This window comes from Equus caballus, chromosome 17 (assembly GCF_041296265.1).
Source record: "Equus caballus isolate H_3958 breed thoroughbred chromosome 17, TB-T2T, whole genome shotgun sequence".
Classification (NCBI taxonomy): domain Eukaryota; kingdom Metazoa; phylum Chordata; class Mammalia; order Perissodactyla; family Equidae; genus Equus; species Equus caballus.
The window spans coordinates 34,714,880-34,739,370 of NC_091700.1; the positions used below are offsets into that span (position 1 = coordinate 34,714,880).

The following is a 24,491-nucleotide window of genomic DNA, read 5'->3' on the forward strand; positions in this document are numbered from 1 at the left end:
GGTGTGTTGAGTGTAAAGAGTGATAGGGTCCTTATCCAGATTTGCCATAACACATAAAAATGTCCATGTTCATACTCACAATACCCAGATCACATTTCTAGCCAAAACCCTCTCCCTAGAAATGACCGGGTGAAGAATAGGGGCTGGCCAGTGGGTGGTGGTAGGAAGATGAAGTGAGCCAACCGTGTGAGTTTATGAATGTACTCCCTGGAAGATTAGCTAAGGGTAATGGTCTAGAGTAGGCAATGATTCAAGGAATACCTGTGCTTAAAAATATCTCCTCTACTAGAAGAATATTTGATATCAAGGAGCCCTTTGTTATAAGAAATCTTGAAAAGATAAAATTATGCATATTTTAGCCTGAATAAGCTCATTAAGACAAGTTGTCCTATACCTGACACATAGTGTTCAGGTAAAGGTGTTTATAATTGAGGTTAGGAAGAAAGAAGGGAAATTGCAGAGCTGGAGGGCTGGCATGAAAAGAGTGAGAGCTTCATATAAATTTTTCAAGTCCAGCTTCTATAAATTCTATCAGGTATTTCCTGGTTTGATTCCCATCCCCCACTGATACTGACCCTCTCATGTTGAGAAAAGAGAAGCAAGCGTAAAACAGAGAAGAAATATAGATGTTTCCCGCTGTCTCATTCACTTTGTTATCAGTAAGGTTCTAAAAGATATTTATGAGATTTTCCTCTCTTAAGAAAGCGTTCCGAGAATTTTCTATAATCTTGAAAGATAGTTTTCCTTTTCTTCTTTAAAAGGTACTCAAGGTGTGGTTTTCCGTTTGTGTGCATTTTCTCTTGTAAATATTTTCAGTATCAGTTTCTTGAGGGCCCAAAGAGTGTGTGTGTGTGTGTGTGTGTATTCATTTCTTGCCCTAAATCTTCAGAGCACCTGATATATATACTCTTCTCTACATATATAGCCCAATAGTGGAGTTAATTAACAATTTTCATTTTCATTTGATTCTTTAGTGAATGAAAGGTATTTTCCAGTAGAACTGGTTAATATTACAGCAACCAGTTGAGATGTGAATTGATGACTCAAAAATGTCTTTCTGCTGCCTTCTAGAATTGAAGAGTACAAGGCTGTTGTATTTATTGACATTCCCATGGCAAGTGGGGACTAATGGGGATGAGGAAGCCTAGGGAACAATGTGCTTTCAGATTTTTTATCTGTTTATCAGCCTTAACGTTTTTGTCGCAGCATTATCCTCTATCCAAAACCCAGCTTAGCCTGTTCTTCCCGTGCTGGTTGCTTTAATAGCTTCAGAGGCATTCTTCTTAGTAAGCCTTTAAATCCCTTATCAGAGCCGGGCAGATCATAGGGTTCAAATATCCACAGGGAATAATATCCAACTGGAAATGGGAGACTGACGTGGCTCGTTGTGCATTGTTGGTGATTTTAGCTGTGTTTTGGAACCTGCCAAAAATTCTAATCTTTGTCTCTGTTGACATCTAATTCCACATTTGACTAATTAAAAAACAGGGCTGGGGCACTGTAGTGTTAAGCCTCAACAAAAGGAAAGCATGTGTCTCCAGCAATAAATGTGTTTTCTAGGGGAAAAGTATACTAGTAGTCAGTTGTGTTTACTTGAACTTAGTTTATTTTTCTTGGCATTCTGCAAGCTAACATATCTACTTTACCGTTTGGGTTAGGAGATGGAAGTACCTTGAACCAGAATTTGTGTAGCCGATAGGAGGGGGACATCCCTTAACTTTATGGTTTTTGTTCCTCAAGATTATGAAGTACAATTCCAACTTTTGGTATAAAATGTGGACAATTGAAAATTATGTTACTTGGATGTGATTGATACTGTGCAAGACTCTCTAGTCATATCTGGATTTTAAATGGTTTATACTCCACGCTGACTTGTCTCAAAGTGCATTCTGTAGAGCAGAGGTTCACATGATACCCTCAGGAATGAGTTCCCTTGTGAAATGAGATTGGAAAATGCTGCATGCTCTGTCCCTTCCTTGTACATGCTCAGTGTATGTTCCCATATCAAAGGCCTTAAGAATTCCTACAGTAAAGAATTATGTTTACATAGCTTAATCCTAGGCTATTTCTCTCCTAGTTGACTCAGTCATTTTTTAAAAAATTAATACCTGTTAACAGACAGGAAAAGTAAGGTTTGAAACATGTATTTTGGGGCTGGAAAAGTAAGGTTGAAACATGTATTTTGGGGCTGTGTGCTCTATATTTCTGGAGAATGTTTTGAGCAGTATTTTCATTTTTTATAAAAGCATATAAAAGGGTGTCTGTGTGTGTGTGTGCACACAGATATACATACTGGCATACATGTGCACTTGAATATGTAGCATTTCTCCTTTCAGGTAGAAAAATGCATGGAAAGCTGGGTGACTTGTGTTCAATGCCCAGCTTCACGTTCCTGCAGTAACCTTAGGAAGCCATCCTACTTCATACTGTCAACTCTAAAATGTTCTAGTGAAGCCTAGTCTGCTGGAAAGCTCTAGAATGGAAATCATTGCCCACATATTTGATTTTATACTAAATTCTAAATCATGCATGCAGTATCACTTGGGCAGTTTGGTGCATTCCCCGAGATCCTCGCCCCTAACTTCCCAGGGGATTAGCCATAAATTCTGACTGAGTAGGAAAACTACTGGCTCAACTATTTCCTACAAGAGAATAAACTCTCTGTACTAGGAAATTTCCCACATCAATGATGGACTTGAAAAGTTCTGCATGTTTATGTAAGAAGAGGAGACAGGTTTATCATTTGACTACCTGTATTAGCAATTCATTAAAAAAATGGAATTTAGAGAGAAAAGTCAGATAATATGTTGATGTTAGCTTATATACATTGATACATCAGAATGTAATGTTAGACCAGGGTTTCTCAGCAGCACGGTTGACATTTGGGGCCAGATAATTCTAATTCTTTGTTGGAGGGAGAGGTCCAACTACCCTGTGCCATGTAGGGTCCCTGGCCTCCCTCCCTCCACCCACCAGACCCAGCAGCATCCTCTCCCTTTTCCCCATTGTGACAATCAAAAAATGTCTCCCAACATTGCCAAATGTCCCCATGAGGGCAAAATCACTTACCCCTCCCCACTGAGAATACTAGTTTAAACTGTGTTATGAGTTGTAGAGTCAACATATTCGCTTTCCAAGGAAGCCTTTAAAAATGTTTCTGCAACCCATGAATTCTCTGCAGTAATCATTGTCTGAAATGCTCAGAAGATTCATAAAATGCTACCAGCATTGTATATTAACCAGATGAAGAAGAATGCAGTTTATCTTGACCTAAAATCCTGTCACACTGATCCTCATTTTTTTTTTTTTTTTTTGAGAGACAGAGAAACTTTTACCTGTGGTATGCATTTGGATTTTTACCAAATAGACGCTTACATCCAAAACTCCTCCAAGAAATCTAGTCATTGTTTCTTTTTGACTGCTCAGAATAAATGAACTCTTAGACTACCTTCCTTTAAACCATTTTCTTAAGGACTCAAAACAAAAAGAAAGAAAGAAAGAAAAATTGTTAGAACTTCAGAATTTATGTACATTTAAATAAAGCCTGATTTTTAAACCTCTGAGTACATAGCTGGCCTAAATTTTAGGATCTTCAAATAAAAGTCTTAGTTTCTCACCCTGATTTATTTTATATAATGCCTATTATGAAAATTACTCATGAAGTTTGCTGATAATATTTATTTAAAAGTTTTTAACCCGGAAGCCCATTGAAGGATTACTGAAATACCTTAACTACTAATAATGACATCTGATTACTAATAGTATATTTGTCCCTCAGTAAAAAAAGCACTTTTGTTTAAACAGACAGGAGTAGTGGATTAAACACACAAACTTTTTCTAACTGGAAAGTTACTTTTAGTTTGAAAGCAAGAATATCCAAGCTGTAAATTATTTTTAAACAGAACACTAAGTTTTCCAGTTTTAAAGAGACATCAGTGCCTTTCTAACGCATACATATTAAAAAGTGTAGACCATAGACCTTTTTGCTAAAATTCAGAGGAGAGAGTCCTTCTTCTTTATTGACTTCCATTCATACAAAGTTAGTTGCCAAAAAAATTTTAACAAAGAATTCTTTGATGGGGCTCTTTGGCAAAAGTTTGTGTCCATTCTGCTAGTTTAAGTATTCTTGATATTGGCTGCTTATGGTGGGCATTTCTGCTTAGCCATTTTATTTGTTCATGGACAAATGTTAATATGCTAAAGATTCCTATTTTATTAGAGACAAAACTTTTATTTTTTCTTGTGGCAGTATTTATAGACTCATTTGTATCATCATATAAGTTTTCTCTTCCACTGGCAGAAAACCTAATTTGGGGGGTATTTGTGAATGATATCTTTGATTCCTAATCCACCTTTATTCTAACAAATCCTTGAATAAGTCTACCAAATTAATATTTCTGAAAGCAGAATTGAGATTATGTCTTTCTCTGCCCCAAGTTTCCTTTGTTGGCCCCCTCACTTTCCAGCTTATCTCCTCCTTCTCCACTTTGCTTCTGCAAACCCTACAAAGCTGGACTCTTTTCTTGCTGCCCACACAGTTCTGGCCTTCTCCTGTGCCTGTTTTCTTGCAATTCCTTCCCCTGACAGTGGCACCATGCTTCCTTGTCCCTCCACAGTGCCCCTTGCGCCAAGCCTTTCATGGTCTCCCCATTCGAATGTCCTCCCATCCCCGCTCTGAGCCCCAGGTATTATATGTTCACCATTTTACCCTATGTTTTGTATTATAGTTTATGTATGGTCTTTGGTTTACCCTCCTTACTAGAGTCTGAGTCTTGTAGAATGACCTATATGTGAACCATCGTTATGCTGCCTGCTCAGCACAGAGCTCTATCCAAACACACAAATTGCTGTTTGTTGTCTACATTATTTTCCTATGAGCTCTGAGGTTCTACAGCCAAACGAACTTGTCTTTATATTCATTATGCTTTTTTTCTTTTGGCAGCTAAATATGTAAATATTTTATATTAATCAGAGACAGTAAAATCACCAAGGAGGGCTGCCTTTGTAGCTCAGGCATAAATTTAAGGGGATCAGAGCAGTTACCAAAGGGTTTAACTGATTAAATAATTCTGCAAGTTAAGTACAAAAGCCAGCTTTGTAAAACTAATCTGAAATAAATGAGAAGAAAATGTGAAAAACAAATATATGGCATTGACGGTATTCTACTCCGTCCTCTCTCTCTCTCTCTGTCTTTCCCTCCTCCTTCCCTGTCTCTCTGCTTCCTTCCTTGACAGACCTCAATGACAAGACTTTTTTTAGTATGTCACAGGAGCAAAAGCCAGGTAACCAGGTGTACTTCCCCATATTTCTTTTTAATCCTAAATCTAGAAATCTAAAACTTCCAAATCTTGATTTTACTGCTGAAAAAAACCATACCTAAGCACATGTTACCAAGTCAGATTTAAAAACAACAACAGATTAAACTAAAAATATCTTCAGGGAGTTCCCATTTAGCTTTGGCATTCTAGGATTCTAAGTTAAAATTCACTCTCAATATTTTAATTCATAGAATGACTCCTGTGCTCCCATCCTACCTTAATCCCTCCATCCCAGCCATCAAATTTAAATTTTGGTAAAAATAGAAACAAATCAAGATAAAGAAGGTTTGCTCTTTTTTTAGCAGGCAGATTAAAGCACTGCTGGGGAGTTTTTCTTTTATATTTTTGCCTCGATGTGGATATAACACATTTTCAAAAGAAAATCCCAAATACACCTCCAGCTGTAATCCTTGTTAATTGTAATGGCTGTGTCTTATGGTAATGTGCGTGGTGCTGTTATGTAAATAGGAATTAGAAAACGACCTCACTTCACAGGGAATTAACTAAATGGTGCTAAACCGGTTATTCTGAGAGGTGCCCGGAGAGCCTCTGCTTTCATTTCCCTGCAGAGTCTCCTTGGGGTGGGGGAGCTGTCTGGCGCCACAAAAGGAATTAGGCTCTGGTTTGAACAGAGACCTGAAGGCTATTAAGTTTATTTTAAGAATGTGTTGCCAGAGATCTAATAAATGTGTATGTTGCTCCAGGCAGTGCATGCATGAAGTCTCGCTACACCAGGTGGGTTTTTTTGTGTTTTTTTCCCTTCCCCGGGGGCGGGAGAGGGTGTGGATCTTCTTGACAAACTTAACTCAGCTTTTGATAAAGCGCTTATTGTTTCTGTGAAAGTATAGAGGGTTTTTTTTCAGATTTTACTTCTATTTGTTGATGGAAAAAATAGGATAGAAAATTATTTCTGGGCTACTTTAAAGAGAAATAAATCCCCCCAAATTTAAAATATATATACTTCATAATTTCATATTGTTTTAAACACAATTTTTGTGATTTTATGCTTAAAAACAATATTTGAGATCACCGTCTGTTAAATGGAAAGACCACTAGACTAGGTGTGAAAAACCCTGGGAATTTATTCCTCTTCTGCAAATAGCTGCTTTGCCATCTTATTCAGACCACGGCCTGTCTGGGTCTTGGTAAAATGAGCGGTGAGGAAAGATGCTGTCCAGTGTTCGTAGCTGCTCCAAAATGCTGGGAGTTTGTATACCAAAAGGGAAGACGTTCATTCCACTGGGTTTAAACTTCTAATTAAGAAAGCAAAGTGTTGCACAATTAAATCACATTCGATTAAGGAAATATTTTTAAGCCCTAGGTTAGGAGGTGTAAACTCATGGTCCTCCCCTTTTCCTTTTCTTTTTGTTACAGGGGCAGAAAATAAGCATATTCATTTTTTCTAGGGATGGAGTTGGGGGGGGCTGTGCTTACAGAAATGTGGGGGGTTCCTGCAGGCTCTGGCAGGCCCGCTCTGACCCAGTCCCGGCCTGATGGAGCACATCGTTCAGCCTGGAAGAAGTGTTTTCCTTCCAGCTTCCCTGGCATTTGGTTGTAGTCTCAAATTTATCCATAAAACAAAAGGGTCTCACCCTTAGCTTGTGTTAATTTTTCTATGATTCAGTCTCAAATATTTCAAAACTGACTTGCTTACCCTTTTTTTTCCCGCTTAATTCTTACCATTTGTCGGCCTCACTTATTCATTAGCACAAGAGGATTTGCTGATAGTAGAGGGAAATGCACTCAGATCATCAGTTTTGCTTCTCTTCAATAGCACTCATTTATAAATTAAGTTAAAGCACATTAAAATTAAGTTAGAGTCGCCTGTAAACAGAATATCGAGCTAACTGAAGTAATCTAATTACTCAGAGGAAGTATAGAAAGAATACTGGAAGGCTGGATTTGAATCCTACATCTGCCACATACTGTACCTGTAGGAATTTAAAGTGAGTGATTTAACCTGACACCTACCTCATCCGTAGGCCGTGGAAATGCCCAGCTCGCAGGGTTATTGTGAGATGCATTGAGATAATGTACATGTTATCAAAATCACCCTGACCATGGTCTTCACTGTGTCCCGCTCTCCTGCCCAAGCATTTTCATGGTCCCCAAGGCTAAGCTGACATTCAGCCAGTTTACACCTGCACTCTAGTGAGTTCCAGTTATTTTTGGCCAGTGTCTTTTATGATTGGTCAGTGCCTGTGTTGTGCCAAACCTGATTGGTCCAAACCCATGCTTCTGCCCAGGGGTAGGTGTTCTCTGCAAAAGCCCAGCCCCACAATACTGCCACAGCTCTGCCAGGAATCCCAGTTGCTATGTCCAGCCTTCCCATAACAGGGATCTGCCTGTGGCCTCAGGAGCCTCTGGGAGTAGGTACCAGAGCTGTGTGGTATCTTTCCTGTTAACCTTTTTTGAAGGAAAAGGATGTCCAGAAGAATGCTGCTTGGAACCTAGTATGAAAGAAAGGTCAATTGAGCATCTCCTTAAATTTCCAGTTAGGATTTTCTTCTTTCCTGAGACCCAAACAGTCATCCAGGGGGCATGAGTTAGAGATGAGTAACACTCTTACATGTGAATCCCTACTTTGCTCTGATGTTTAAGACTTTGTACAGTCTATTGTGCCTGACGCATCCATTTCTACTGTGATGAGTTCTCTCTCCAGAGGCTCCTTATAGCCCAAGAAAATCAGCTTCCATGAGGTCTGTTACTCCAGCTCCCCAAACAAGCATAGATGGGCATGAATCTCTGATGTGGGCTTTTACTTAAACTGAGACCATAGAACAAATTATCCTAAGATTTTTCCAGCAGGATTAGGAGTTATTCCACATCAGAATTCATCCCATGTATATTATTTTCCCATAGGTTAAATATTATCCTATAAATTCTCTTTGTATATTCTCAAATTATGGCAGGTAGCCATGTGGGAGCCAGTACACCCTTCATGCCTGAGCCACGACTGTGTCTGTAGCCTAGTGCTGTCATGGCCAGGGGCAGATGGCTGGAGGGCGGCCAGGCTGCCCATAGGAGAAGGACTGAGGGTTCTTTCCAGTTCACATTCTTGGGCATGTACTGGGGAGAAGGTGAATTAAAGGGAGGCAAAAACGTGTGTGGAGGTGGAACATTTTTCCTCTCCCTGTGCTCCATTTTGTCATGTCCCAAGACTAACTTACTGTGACTTGTATTGAGTAAATAGGATTAATTCTCGTTATTTGCGGTAGTTATAGTCTCACAATCACTGTGAATACTGAATGATTGCTCCTAAGGGAAATACAGAGTTAGATTCCGTGCAAGCCTCTGATCACAACAGTTTATTAACCAATCAATACATAACCTTGTGTTATGTATATTTCCGTTAAAGACACCTAATTTGATACACAGTATGTTGTTGATTCATTAACATTGAACTCACAGCCAACGGCACTGTAACCGATGCCTGAACAAGCTTATCTAACACATGTCTTTTCTCTGTGAGTCATGCCACAGCCTTCTTGTGCTTAGGAACACTGGACAGTACTCTGGCACTGTGACTGGGAGATATACTTTTTTAAATTTTATTTTATTGAGGTCATAATAGTTTATAACATTGTGAAATTTCAGTTATACATTATTATTTGTCAGTCACCATATAAATGTGCCCCTTTACCCCTTATGCCCACCCCCAACCACCTTTCCCTCTGGTAACCGCTAATCTGTTCTCTTTATCCATGTGTTTATCTTCCACATGAGTGAAATCATACAGTGTTTGTCTTTCTCTGTTTGGCTTATTTGCTTGACATCATCCCCTCAAGGTCCATCCATGTCGTTGTGAATGGGATGATTTTTGTCTTTTTATGGCTGAGTAGTATTCCGTTGTGTAAATACACCACATCCTCTTTATCCAATCATCAGTCGATGGGCACTTGGGTTGCTTCCACGTCTTGGCTATTGTGAATAATGCTACAATGAACATAGGCGTGCATAAGTCTCTTTGAATTGTTGATTTGAAGTTCTTTGGATAAATATCCAGTAGTGAGATAGCTGGGTCATATGATATTTCTATTTTTAATTCTTTGAGAAATCTCCATACTGTTTTCTGTAGTGGCTGCTCTAGTTTCCATTCCCACCAGCACTGTATGAGGGTTCAATTGGGAGACATTTTAATCAGCAAAATCACCAAGAGAAAGCACACAAATGTGAAAAATTTGGCACTAAATAGACTGTAACAAGGACACTGGTTTACAGTATGAGACCTGAAACAAGAAGGCAGAGCATCAAGTGATGCAAATTTTTCAAAGCTGCTGTGCAAGTGTCTGCGAATGATCACAGAAGCATTGCGGGTATCAATTTTGGAGTTACAAATAAATTTTAGCAGGTAGACAAATTCACAAATGTGAAATCCAGGAATAATGAGGATAGACTGTGTATCAGCCTCTGTTATAGTAGACGAACAGAAATTCAAGTCTTTGTAACCTCATGTACAAATATCCATTGTATATCCATTATGGTTATATATGACCGAATAATGTCCCTAAGGAACAAAACTACATGTAGTAAAGCAGATTGTGATGCTCTTGGCTTCTAAGGTGAATGTTGGTGTACTTGTCAGGCCCATCTCCACCTCCACATCCTCTAGCAATTTATCTTTGGAGCCTACAGAAGAATAGAGGGCAGAGTGCAAACTAATCCATACTTGAGCTCTATTCCATGTAGTTCATGTGGCAATTACCAAGATATCATGGCTCCATTTATGCTTCTAGTTATGAAGTGTGTGCTTAGAGGTGCCTTTCCTGAGAATAGCCTGAAAGACTATGAGTGTGTTATCCAATAGAGGTCAACATGTGCTGGGCCTATTTCTTTGCACTTCTGGGTCTTCTGTCATGCTACTTCTCTTTCTATACCATTCTATATATATTCTCTATATTTCTTTCTGGATCTGATCCCTTGTGCTCTGCTGCCTCTTTTTCAGAATATGAATGGTGGTGGGAATGGTGTGGGTGGGTGTGTACAGAATGGAGGGAGAAAATCATACATCAATTATCAAAAGTTGCATTGGCAGCAATTTTTGAATAGCTTACTGTTGGACTGAAACAATCCCTGGAATTATTAAGTTGTCTACAAAATTATAAAATCTATTGACAACTTTTCTGTGTCTGTCTCCCAGTTCTTCAGGAGCTCCATCAGTCATAGGAAGGCACAGCTGCCCTGAGGTCAAGGTTCTTCATCTCTGGGTGTCTGGGTCACAGGGTGACTGGTGGGATTAGCACCACTGTCACCCCTCCCAGGGCAGATTTTGGATCCATCCTGACCACTCCCTCTTTGTCTTTAATATCCAATCACTTAAATAGGAAAAAGAGAAAGACAGAACTATTTAGTAAATGTCCTGAGCTCCTACCAAATTGAATTGTTTGAAGTTCCCTTTTTACTGCCTTTCTTATCTCTGTTCTTGTACTTAATCTTCCAGAAACACCTTCCTCCCATCTTTCCGAATGTCCAAATACCATCGTGTACTTAAGTCTCCAGTTAAATGCTATCTCTTCCGTGAGGTTGTCTTTGATCCCCTTGGGTTAAAGTAATCCGTCGCTCTTGTGAACTCCCACAGCTCATTCTCAGTGTCTCTCACAGCACTTGTCAATCTCTAGCTTATTCACATTATCTATGTACTTGTGTCGTCTCCCATAGTTGAATGTCAACTCCTGGGGGCAGGGGCAGGGATGTTTAAGAGCAAGTTGGCTTCAACTTGGTGGTTTTCAGTAAACAGTAAAATCCACCTGACTTTAAGGGCCACAGGACAGGATTCCAGGAGCTCTCAAAGATTCTCGTATGGAAAGTTCTAAGGCAAAGTGAAGTTTAAAAGAAGATCATCCTAGCAAAGAAATGGCAATGAAATAAATTTCTTATTTCAACTTTAATTTTTGATTCTCACAGTGATTAATAACCTTGATGCTGACGGTAGTTGCATGATTGCTAATAACTATCCTTATCTTCTAAGAGAATAAGGCTATTTAAAAGTCAAATTATCAGGCCAGCCCCATGGCTGAGTGGTTAAATTTCCATGCGCTTCACGTCGGTGGCCTAGGTTCACAGGTTCAGGTCCCGAGTGCGGACCTACTCCACTCATCAGCCATGCTGTAGAGGCATCCCGCATACAAAGTAGAGGAAGACTGGCACAGAAGTTAGCTCAGGGCTAATCTTCCTCACCAAAAAAAGCCAAAAAAACAAAAAAGGCAAATTATCTAATTTTCCCAAGAAGTTAGGTAATATTGTTAGCTTAATCTTTTCTAGTATAAATATCTATTTCTTTCGCTGATTTAAAGAGTGATATCCAGCTTTTTAATAGCTGTATATTTGATTTCCAATTCAGCCTCCAGGCTGAACTTTATTCTGGGCAAATGGAAGTTTAGCAAGCTAGAAAAATATTACCAACAGGATTATGTTCTATTGGTAACTAATTTTTCTCCAAGAAAAATTTTGTCAGAAAATTTTGAAAAAGATTTTCAAAGCTAAGTGGGTATGCAGAAATTACCCTTTATCAAGTATGAGTCAAAATTGTGACACTAGTTTCACACGGAAGATGTATGCTTTGTCTTTAGAGAAGTCAGGCAGCCCTGTGTTCTTAGGGAGGGTTAATTGAACGATGTGATTCTTTGTTATTCTAAAAAAACTCTTGTGTTCCCATTGAAAAAGAAAACGAAGACGACTAAAGACCAGCTGGAAAACTTCAAAAGAGGTCTTTTCATCAAAACCTTAATGGCTTTGGTGTCAGAGTTTGGGGACAAAGCATTTGGGAGTGTGCTTATCAGCTGTCAGGCACCTGTTGTAGGATGTGCGACACAAGTTACGGACTTTAATTTGTTTCCAGTGAGACACTGAGACTAGCTCCCTGTGCATCATTGGTGACAGAATCTATTTTAGAAAAGCAAAGAATCACATTGAAGGAAAAGCCTGTCATTTTTTTAAGTTGTTTAACTTTATCTGAAATTTTACTTTCAGTGAGCTGTGGCTATTGTTATTAAAAGCGGCAACATTGCTTACTCCCATCTATTGAGGTTTTGGAGGAGTTTGCACGGTATGTAATATGTGAAGAAATAACATGTCTTCCCATTCTTTAGAGAAAATAGAATTCCACTGAGCAAGGTCAGTTTTAATAACAAGAGTTACAATAAACTACCGATTAATTCCTCCAATCCCTCCGTCACTCCTGCATGCTGAGCAGTACCTAAGGTTTTAGAAATTCTGAAATGCGATAGAATTTACATGTATCTAAATCAGTAGTTATTTAGTATTTAATTCTATTCCGAGTTAAGCTTTATACACTTAACTTCATATTCTCTAGCAAAATATATACTTAAAAATTTTCCATTTAGGGACTGGCCCAGTGGCATAGTGGTTGAGTTCGCGGGTTTGGATCCCAGATGTGGACCTATGCACCACTCATCAAGCCATCCTGTGGCAGCATCCCACATACAAAATGGAGGAAGATTGGCACAGATGTTATTCAGGGACAATCCTCAAGCAAAAAGAGGAGGATTGGCAATGGATGTTAGCTCAGGGGCAATCTTCCTCACCAAAAGAGAAAAAAAAATCCCCCATTAAGAGTGAATGCTAAGCATCTAAAACCGTTAGCCTGGCGCATGTCACTGTCTAACTAGGTAAAGTTTCTCAGTATTGTTTCTGAATTTTATTTCAAATAAAATCTCAAGGTGGCAGACATATGAAATCCTGGCAAACTTGTTCAGTGTGTGTCACTCGAAACCCCTGATTAACCAGTAACCTGGCACCCTCATCCTTCCAGAACATAAGCACCACCCAGAAAATCAGCTTTATAAATCTGTAGGTGGAGATAAAATGAGCTACGCCCAAGACCATTCAATAAGCCCCGGAGGTGTCGTTTAGATACACATAAATTCTAGTAATTCACAGTTATAGGCAATCACTTAAAATCTTTACACAGTGCTTGAGAATAGAAGTATGCAGGACATTTCAGAGAGGATGTCATTAAAAACAATTACATTTTTTTTAACAAAGATCCAGTACGAAAGAGCTACGTTGCATTTACATAGGACATTTATACTGCCTGATAGACAAAGCGCTACCAAACGTCTTTCAATGAGAGCATCAGAATGTTGAATTCATTTAACAGGTGTTTTTCTAACAGTGAGCAAAATGCACTCCCTGTCCTCCTGCATCACAGTTTGCAGTAGGGGGAGACAGGATGTGAACAAACAGAAACATCGGCACGTGTACCATGTGAGGTTGTGGAAGCACCGCAGAGAATGAGTCCCAGGAAAAGGGCTGGAGAGCGCTGGGGCCTGCACGGGGGCCCGCTGTTGTGCACAGAGCAGCCACGGAGGGCCTCATTGACTCAATATTCTTAAAACCTAATATTTAGAAGAATGACATTTTTTGGAAGATCTCAGGAAAGGATTAGAATCAAATTTCAAAATTAGCTAAAAATTGTCAAAATTTTGAGAAATAGTGAAACCATACCCTCAGTGATCTCTTATTCTTGGATATAGGGGAAGGAAATAGTCAGGAATAAAGTATACAGAGCTATAAAATACAATATATTTGTTAAACATAAGTGTTATTGAATTGGTCAGAGGACTAACACAAGTCACATAAGACTGTAGTATGCAATTTGTTTGTGTAAGCTGAAAACTGTTATGAAGAAAGGAATAAAATAAACAGGAGTCACAAAGTAGCCACTTTACTACTAAAGATCATACTTATTCCATAGGTTTCTCCAGTCAAGGAATGAGTCTTCAGTCCTCGTGGTGTCCCAGGCACTGCGTTGCACTTGGAGCCCAGAAGGATGAACGTGGCCAGTGCCTGTGCTGGGGGGCTCAGGCGGTTAGATGCAGACACATGCATGTAGAGACAGAATTACAAGGACTCTTGTCGGAGATGTACAAGCACACACTGCATGCTAAGCCGGGCTTCCTGAGCTGTAGGGAGGTGTGTTGGACCTAAACAGACTGTTACGAGGAGTAGGGAAGCTGCGGATATTCTGGGCAAAGGCACCCATCAGGTTCTGAAAACGGTGAGAAGTTGGATGTGACTCAATATTTCCATACGAGGAGAAGTGATGGGATGTGAAGCTGTAGGTGACAGAATGGACAAGGCCTGGCTGAGATAGCATGACAGAAAGTCTGGAATAAAATCTGGGACTTGCTGGAGTCGCAATCTAAATGACTCAGAAGTGTGGCATAAAGTTGTTTCCATGTAATAATTAGTTGAGAAATCAGAGGTGTTTTATATATTAATTTAATTGATTAAATGTTATTCTATTCTTTCTTCTCTATTACTTTCATGAGGAAATGTCCCAAGTAACCGAACAAACATAATAATTAAAAAATATATATTTTTAAAGATAATAAGACTAAGTGTTGACAACAGTAAAAGAATGAATGGATACTCTCAATGTCTGACAAAAATCAGTACAATTAGTAAATTTGAACAAACAATATGAGAGGATATCTGATAAAGTGCAAAACCATACAGAGTAATCAATATGTTAACAGCTGCAGAATCAGAGATGAGAGGGCCGGAGCCACTGCAGGAGGCTTCCCGAAGGAGGTGGTACAGGGAGTCTTTGAGGAGTGGAAAGTGTGAGCAAAAGAATGATGGGGTCATCATTTTAGGCAAGAGAACAGAGGTGACAGGAAGAGTGGGGGTGGCAAGTCCGTGGAGCAGCAAGACTCTTGGCTGGACCTCGGAGTGAGCAGATTAGAAAGCAATGGGAATAAGACAGGGTAGGTCAGGGCGAAACTGGAGGTCCGCGAAGATGGGCTGCCTGGATGTTTGCAGCAGCCGTAGGGAAGGCAACAAGGAGAACTAAGTGCGAGGGGATTTAGGGCAGATTAAGAGTCTGGCAGTAGGTATGCAGGATGGAGCTGAGCATGTGCAGTGTGGCAGGAGAGCGCGAGCTACCACTTGTTGAATGATGCTATCTATGTACCACATTGTGCATGTGCATATATGGGTTATCTCACTTGATCCTCACAGCAGACTCAGGCATTAATTAATGTTACTGCATTTGACTCACCAGATGAGGAAACAGAGTTCTAGAGAAGAAACTTGCTCAGAGTCAGACAGCAGATAAGAAGTGAAGTGGGCCTTCCATTCCAGGCCTGAGGAGCCTCCAGCCCACGGCCTCTCCTCTCCAGAACAGCGCCCAGTGTCCAGGAGATGTTAGGCATAATATGTTCAGAAGGACAAAATGCAGGGTGGACTTCCTGCTCTCCCATCTAGTTATATCTTATATTTAAACATGAACTAAAAAAAATGAAAGGTCTGTAATCCCATCAATTTAAAACACCTAACAGCCCCATTTTACATAGCTACCTTCACAGCATCAAGACCATTTGTTTGTGTATTTAAATTTCAACAAAAATTACATATTTATTATTTAATCACTGAACAACATTTCACTGATTTGGTCTACCACAATGAAGTAAACTCTACGTTTTTCAGTTCAGGGGCTATTCTAGAAAATCTTGCCATGAATAGTTCCTTGCAAATATACTTTTGCTTCTCTTAAAGCAGAAGTCCCACAGAAGGATTTAAAAGATCAAATGGTATGGACATCTTTTTGCCTCTTACACACATTGCCATGTAACTAAAAGGCTTGTGCTAATTTACAATTCAAAACAAGAAAACCAATTTCTCTGCAATAATTTCGGCTGTACTAGGTATTTCTTTAATCTTTAGCACGTGTCAATTGATCATTCAAAGTCGCTGCAGTTTTTATTTTTCAGACTTTCCAGCAAAGATGAACAGTTTTTTCGTGTATTTATTCATTCATTGTTTCTCCTTGTGTAGACTTTTTGCCCTCAGTCTATTAAAGTCTTGATGTTTTCCTGCCTCTTCTTTTTCTCTATTGTAGCGCTCCCTCTGTGAACTCAGAAGAGAAGAAACTAGAGTTAAAATTGTGCCTCTAGCTGTGTTTATTATTTGGGCTTTTTTCCACCCTTTTACGGAAGGACTTCAAAGAAATTACTGACGCCTTTGTTTATAAACCCCACCTTACTCGGAAATAATTGCTGCAGATCAAAGGAAGCAGAAGGATAGGACAGGGTGATCAGCTGATAAGCATTTCTCCTTTCATTCACCTAGCACAGCAGCGTTCACGTTAGAGAGCACACAAGGTTTCTTTTCTCCTGATGGGCGCCCAGCTCCATTTTGGTGGGAAGGTGGGAGGAGAAAGTCTTATCTCCAGAGTAGAAGGGAATCAATGAAAAGAGCTGTCTGTTTGCTCGAAGGAATGGAGCGGAATATAGTGGGGATGGGAGGCAGAGAAAGGATATTTGTTTTTTCTTAAGTGGTTATAATTAAAGCCTTCCACCCAGTTGCTCAGTGAACCAGAAAAAGGTATTTGTGAAGTTGTGTGTGTAACTTCCCAAATGAGCCATGCAAGCCTCCCCTGTAGAAAAACTTGCTCTCCGGCGGCACCTTGTGGGAAGTGAGTCATCCTGCAACTTGGATACTTGATTTTATGATTGAACCAAACTGCTTCTGGTAGTTGTAGGCTCCTTCCCCATCTCCTTTGCTCTCCGAAAGATCACGGGATTTTGTCGAGGGTATGTCAGCTATTGTATTTCTGTATAACAGTCGCTGAACAGTCGCTGTACCTCCGTGTACGCACTCCGGAGTTGTGTATCAAACCAAGTAGATTTAGTGTTTTTTAGCGTCGCATCATTAGAGTAGTCTGTGGAATTTTTATGATCACTCATTCAACAAAGCACTAATTTGGAGCTTTAAATTTTTGTTTTCCAGGCGGAAACAGGTTAACCAAGCAGCATTTTCGTCTGAATTGGGCATGGATCTCCTTCGAAAAGGAATATTACCTGATCAATGAGGACTCCAAATTTCTAGATGTCGTTTTGAAACGTAGAGGTTACTTGGGAGAGACTTCATTTATAAGTAAGTTTAATTTGCACTTCTGTCTCAAAATCCCATTCTTCTAGCAGAAGTACTTAATTTTACAATGATTAAAGTATGTTTAGTTTACTGCTCTAGTTTAAAGTTTAGGGAGATGTTAACATTTAAAGGTTCTTTAAGTGCTAAAGAAACGTGCCAAAAATTGTGTGTCAAGGCTAAATCATAGAGACAAAAGGCTGCAAACATAGGAAATGTGTAACCAAAATATAGACCTCTTCAAACCTTCTACCTACATATGATCTTTCTGTGGTATAAAATAACTTTACAAACATGGCAGTAATCACTCGTAAGTTAAAACATTTAAAATGTCACTAGATGTTAGAATAGGCTTAGACAAATCTGTAATTTATGGATAAAAGTCTGCTGAAATAGTGTAAAACTTTTGCGAAAGTTGCTTTAATAATAAGTAAACAAAAAACTATTCAATAACCTATTAGGCATTGAAGTGTAATTTACTATATGTTTGTTGCATTTGAATGCTCTTGTGGGTCATTAAAACTTCAAGAACCCCAACACTACACAAATGGCATGTGTTGTGGGGCTGGCCCGGTGGCATAGTGGTCAAGTTTGCATGTTTCCCTTCGGTGGCCCAGGGTTCACAGATTTGGATCCTGGTTGTGTATCTACACACCTCTCATCAAGCTGTGCTGTAGCGGGATCCCACATACCAAAAATGGAGGAAGTTTGACACAGATGTTAGCTCAGGGCCAATCTTCCTCACCAAAACAAAAAAGAAAGAAAGAAAGAAAAAGTATGTGTTGTGACTTTTCTTTTGTAACCAATAGTAAAATATTAAATACTAATCCTTTGCTGCTGCTTTACCTCTTTTAAATAAAATTGAGAGTCAAAAGCAAATGAATAAAACCTTTTTTCAACTCCAATTTAAGCTCACTTTCAATTTCATGTAAGTGTACCATAGAGAAAAGAAGATATAGTGGTAATTTTAAGCAGTAATATAATTGGCACAAAATATTTGGTATGTTGGTGAAAAATGATAGCACCCCAAGGAATTATATTATTTTTGGTACCCTATGTTTTATAAGCATCTGGGCTAATAACACTTTCATGGGGTAAAAGCTTTCATGGAGGGAGAGTATCAACTTAAGGTAGGGATCTAGGAAAACGTTGGCCAAATAAAAAATTGAAAACCCTGTGTTTGTCTCCAAAATGATTATTTGAAATTTTACTGGTCCCTGAAATTTAAAAGCCTTAAACAGTAGATCCCTATCAGCACACACACACAAGAGCATGCACTCACACATACCACACACACACAAGAGCATGCACTTGCACGTACCAAACGCACACCACACATGCACGCATACACACACTCATACTACACGTTATATCCTTGCCACAGCCACAATCACCACCTGGTCCCCATGCTTTCCCCTGATGTTTGGGTACTGGATATTAATTACCCCTTGTTTTTAAAATGTGCTTTTTTTTTTTTTTTTTGCTGAGGAAGATTAGCCCTGAGCTAACATCTGTGCCCATCTTCCTCTACTTTATATATGGGTTGCTGCCACAACATGGTTGACGAGTGGTGTAGGTCCACACCCCAGAACCAAACTCAAGAACCCAGGCTGCTGAAGTGGAGCACACTGAACTCAATCCTTAAGCCATGGAGCTGGCCTCTATTTTTTGTTTTTTAACTTTAGAAGAGGAATTTTCACGCTATGTTCTGCTGATCTCCCAAGATTACTCTGGCTCCAGGGGGGCTGGTCCACCTATAGGGTCATCCTGCATGCAGCTGGGGCAGCTCTGCTTCCATCTTCTTCTTTTTTTGTTATTTTATTGAGGTCATATTGGTTTGTAACATTGTGTCCTTTCAAGTGTACATTATTATATATCAGTTTCTGTATAGACTGCATTGTGCTCACCACCAATAGTCTAGTTTTTATCTGTCAGCATACATATGTGCCCCTTTCTCCCTCTCCCCAGCCCCTTCCCCTCTGGTAACCACTAGTCTGTTCTACTTATCTGTGTGTGTTTATCTTCCACATATGAGTGAAATCATATGGTATTTGTCTTTCTCTGTCTGGCTTATTTCACTTAGCATAATACCCTCAATTTCCATCCATGTTGTCACAAATGGCACAATTTTGTCCTTTTTTATGGCTGAGTAGTATTCCATTGTATATATTTACCACATCTTCTTTATCCATTCATCAGTTGATGGGCACTTGGGTTGCTTCCACATCTTGGCTATTGTAAATAATGCAGTGATGAACATAGGAGTGCATGAATCTTTTTGAATTGTTGATTTCATGTTCTTTGGAGAAATATCCAGTAGTGGAATAGCTGGATTGTATGGTATTTCTATTTTTAATTTTTTAAGAAGTTTCCATACTATTTTCCATAGTGGCTGCACCAGTTTACATTCCCACCAGTGGTGTATGAGGGTTCCCTTTTCTACACATCCTCTCCAATACTTATTTCTTGTCTTGTTAATTATAGCCATCCTGATGGGTGTGAGGTGATATCTCATTGTAGTTTTGATTTGCATTTCCCTACTAATTAGTGATGTTGAACATCTCTTCATGTGCCTGTTGGCCACCTGTATATCTTCTTTGGAAAAATGTCTGTTCATATCCTCTGCCCATTTTTTGATTGGATTTTTCATTTTTTTGTTGTTGAGTTATATGAGTTCTTTATATATTTTGGAAATTAACCCCTTATCAGATATATGATTTGCAAATATTTTTCTCCCGATTGGTGGGTTGTCTTGTTGTTTTGTTGATGGTTTCCTTTGCCATGCACAAGCTTTTTAGTCTGATGTATTCCCATTTGTTTACTTTTTCCTTTGTTCCCCTTGCCTGAGGAGACATAGTAGTCAAAAAGGTATTGCTAAGACCTATATCAAAGAGCGTACTGCCTATGTTTTCTTCTCAGAGTTTTCTGGTTTCAGGTCATACATTGAAGTCTTTAATCCATTTTGAGTTATTTTTTGTGTATGGTGTAAGATAATGGTCTACTTTCATTCTGTTGCACGTACCTGTCCAATTTTCCCAACACCGTTTATTGAAGAGACTTTCTTTTCTCCATTGTATATTCTTGGCTCCTTTGTCGAAGATTAACTGTCCTTAGATATGCAGTTTTATTTCTGGGCTCTCAATTCTATCCCATTGATCTGTGTGACTGTTTTTCTGACAGTAGCATGCTGTTTTGATTACTATAGCTTTGTAGTATATTTTGAAGTCAAGGATTGTGATACCTCCAGCTTTGTTCTTTTTTCTCAGGATTGCTTTGGCTATTTGGGGTCTTTTGTTGTTCCATATAAATTTTAGCATTCTTTGTTCTATTTCTGTGAAGAATGTCATTGGGATTCTGATTGGGATTGCATTGAATCTTTAGATTGCTTTGGGTAATATGGACATTTTAACTATGTTTATTCTTCCAATCCATGAGCATGGAATAAGCTTCCACCTTCTTTATTTGCATGTGTCTCTTCATAGACTGTCTTTTGCACTCTCTGTGTTTAACCTTCTAGAGCAGAGTGAATGCTCCTATTGCTCTCTTTCTTTTAGTAGTCTGTTCTCTCTGCACACTTACATGTGCTCTGCAAATCAGTAATCTGATCCTGTCTTACTTATTGCCAGTGAGAGACTACCTTTAACTGAGCTTTCTGCTTGAAAATATGACAAATAAGTCAGAGAAAATAATAACTAAACACCAGAATGCCTTATCAAATCTTAAGGATGCTTTCATCTATTTGTGTTTTATCTGAATTCCCACTCCCAATGGGTATACTTAATTACTCACTTACAAATACCCCTTGATAGCAATGGGAAAGTTAATAATTGAAAAATATTTTTTAAACTATCTTTTCTGATTTTCTCTCCATTGCCTTTTTTTTAAGCTAAATGCTAAAATGTCAAACGAGAGTTCTTTTTTTCTGAAAGTTATTTTTTCAATGAACTATTATTTCCCACAAGTGTAGGGATCAGTACCAGGAAGTCTGTGAAGGCTCTATAGCTCTACTTGGTTAACCTCAGATAGTTACTTAGTAACCTGGAGTGATAGAAAGTTGGAAAGACTTCTGTGTGTGGCCCACACCCATCAATCATTGAAGATGGTAATAGAAGTCATGCCAGGGCTAGGAATGGACGTCAGATTAAAGTAAAGGGTAGCCTGGTAGACATTCTACAATGAATATGTTTCATGTAACTGTTCGCTTACAACTTCCACTTTCGTTTATGACTTTTAGAATTAGACGGTTTGCATTATAGCTCAAGGCAGAATGTCACTTACCTTCATGAGCATGTTAGTAAATCATAAATTACATGAAATTTGTATAAGTATTTTCTCAGAGATGATTATTCATTTTATAACTATTATAACCTATTAATAAATTAAACATGTATTTGCATATCACAAAAGTATTTGAATTTCAAAGATCTTATTTCTACTAGTTATTGAACATTTACTAAATGCAAGATACTTCATTAAGCATGTTAAATACTTTTCCTATCTCTCTTGCTCCTTAAAACAATGTTTTATTCATCAGCTCAATTAATATTTCTCGAGTGCTTATTATGTGCCAAACACTGTTAGATAATGGACTATGAAGTTATGATAATGAGAGCTAACATTTCTTGAGTTATTACGTGCCAGGCCTAGTTCTCAATACCTTACATAGTCAACCCCATGAGAAGAGAAGAGTGTCATTATATCACCCCCCCCCCCCCCCCCAATTTACAGAAAGGTTGTAATATGCCCAGAGTTACACAGCTAGTAAGGGGCAGAGCTGAGATTTGGCTCCAGGGCCCACGCTTTTAACTACCTCACCATAGTGTTTCTTAAACCCCCTACAACTGAGGGAAGTTATCAACTTGCCTATGATCCCATAGCCACCAGGTGACTGAGGTAGAATTTGAAATCTACTCTCTCGTTCCAAAAGGAGCTTGCTTAACCTCCATGTCAGAGGGAAAAAAAGGCACGATTGTAGTTTCACTTCGTGAATCAAGGTAATATGTCTTATTTCATAATTAATTCTTTTTGAAATAAAGAAGCATACATTTAAGCCCAATTTTTAAACTTTTGGACTTCCAGAATTCTTTTTACTCATCTAATAATTTTATTTATAATATGTGTGGTTGGCCAGCTGAATATTTGTATCTCTACATAAGTGCGTTTTTTTAACGTTGAGTGTGCTTCACTGTCTCATCTCCCATGTTAGATGAAGGTATGGACTCCTCTGTCTCCTCCACAATCTATGCACCTTTCTTCATCCTTTATGAAAATGGGGTGCCTATGTAAAAGGGCCTTGTGGAGGTTTGAGGTATTTAATATGTGTCTACTTCCCCTCGGGTTTTAATGCATGTAAGATTTCCCTGGGGATCTTGCTAAAGGGTTGATTCTGTTTCAGTAGGTCTGGGGTGAGTGGGGCCTGAAATTTTGCCTTTCTGACAAGCTCCCAAACATTGCTCATGCTGCTGGTCCATGGACCACCTTTCAGTGACAAGGTTGCACTGCCCTCAGAGTGGGTACTGTGTGTTAATTATAAAAGGAAATCTTTATTTTTGACCCAAGGCAAATTTAGTATTCCATCTTAGTTTAATTTTACCTTTTAAAAAAGGATGACATGTCCTTCTTAGTTTTATCTCATGTTTGGGAAGCATGTCAAACAGTTTAAGACAACAATGTTTTTCATAAAATAGAAGTCCATTCCTCTTTGCTTGGTGAATCAAAGATATTGTCCATTTATAGTTTACATCGGATTGAGAATCCTTTATGAAACCCACCAGAAAGATTATGGCGGGGGGGGGTTGCAGCTATGGTTGGGGTTTGATATTACAGTTTATTTTTTATGAGGTTGGATGACTTGACTATCATTTACTAAGGATGACTAGTTGGAACCAGTAGACATTCCTTGTTTTTATACTGATTCCTTTTTGCTTTTAACTGTTTTAAATCTCCAGGAAAATAATGCATTGTCGATGAAACAAAACAAAACAGAAAAGTGGGCAGTAGCTGTCAGAAAGCAACTAACACATTCTTTCGCTAGTCATGCCACTGGAGATGGATGGGCCCATGAGTAGCAGCTGTGTTGGAACCTCAGCGAGAATGGTTCCTTTCGTCATGACTCTGGCAGTGAATTTTGGTGGATCCTAGAGGTGTTGACAACTATTCTGTGTGCATTAGGAATCAGAGAGCTAACAGGAAGTCTGCAACATTCATCAGAACGTGTAGTGCTGGAAGTCCTGGTTCTGTGCCCTTTTTTCTCTTGCCATTAAATAAATTATGTTTTACCTGCTATTGAAAAAATGCAGTGTTTAGATTTCCGTTATTTTTCTGAGATCTATAAAACAAATATTTTAATGAAATATTTATTTTCATCTTCATTTTAAGATGAAACTAACAGTCAGTGATCTATTCAGCTGGAGAAATAAATATTCAAACTAATCTCACATAAGCACCATGGTGGCAGGGGTTTTGAGTCTGCTATTGTCTGCTACAGCCCCAGTGCCTAGAACAGAGTGGGGCATATAGTAGGCACTCAATGAATATTTGTGGTTGAATGGATCCTATTTGGTCCAGTTTTGCTTTCTGGTTTGAAGAACAAAAGAAATTTTCTAAAACTAAGATAATCTTTCCAATTAAATGAGAAATGTTATGAGAATTTATTTGCAGACTTTTTAATTCTAATAGTCACAGTATTATATTTTTCCCTTTTTAAATCTGTGTTTCCTACCAACTTCTCTGAAAATGCCAATATTTAAAGAAATATATTTGAAAATATTCTATTAACTTGACTCACTAAGAGGTCCTGATCCAGTACTTAATGATATACGTGTACAAGTACTACTCCAATTTTATAATTTTTCCTATGATATTGAGTTTGTTGACTGTTACTGCTTTATAGATCACATATTCTATAATTTAAGTATTTGGCATAGAAATGGTGAAGATCCTCTTGTAATGTAGTTAGAAACTCGGAGATCCTTCAACCTTTCCAGCTTACTGAAATTGACCTTGAGTGAACCAACAGAGTAAGCCAAACATACTGCTCATAATAACCATATATATTTAGCTCTCCAATTCTCTTCACATGATTTCATGGAATTCTGGAGTGTTCCACAAAGAAGAACTTGGCAATGGTCATGCTGACAAATACTGAGTTAGATTCTTTTAAGGGTCCTAGTTCCATTAAATGTTTAGAGAATTTTATAATTTTTTATTATTATGCTTAGCCATTTATGACTTAGGTTATCAAAGAATTCTTTGATTCACAGAGTCTCTTATTGGCTT

At 38.7% G+C, this 24,491-nt stretch overlaps 1 protein-coding gene across 1 annotated transcript in view; it reads left to right on the plus strand.

Moving 5' to 3' along the window:
- The window catches only part of FREM2 (FRAS1 related extracellular matrix 2), a 169,549-nt gene that overhangs the window by 56,612 nt on the left and 88,446 nt on the right, over window positions 1-24,491 (plus strand). Inside the window, exon 3 of the mRNA XM_001915694.6 lies at window positions 17,073-17,219. Within this exon, the coding sequence (XP_001915729.4) occupies window positions 17,073-17,219 (147 nt within the window). The remainder of the gene's footprint in view (window positions 1-17,072; window positions 17,220-24,491) is intronic.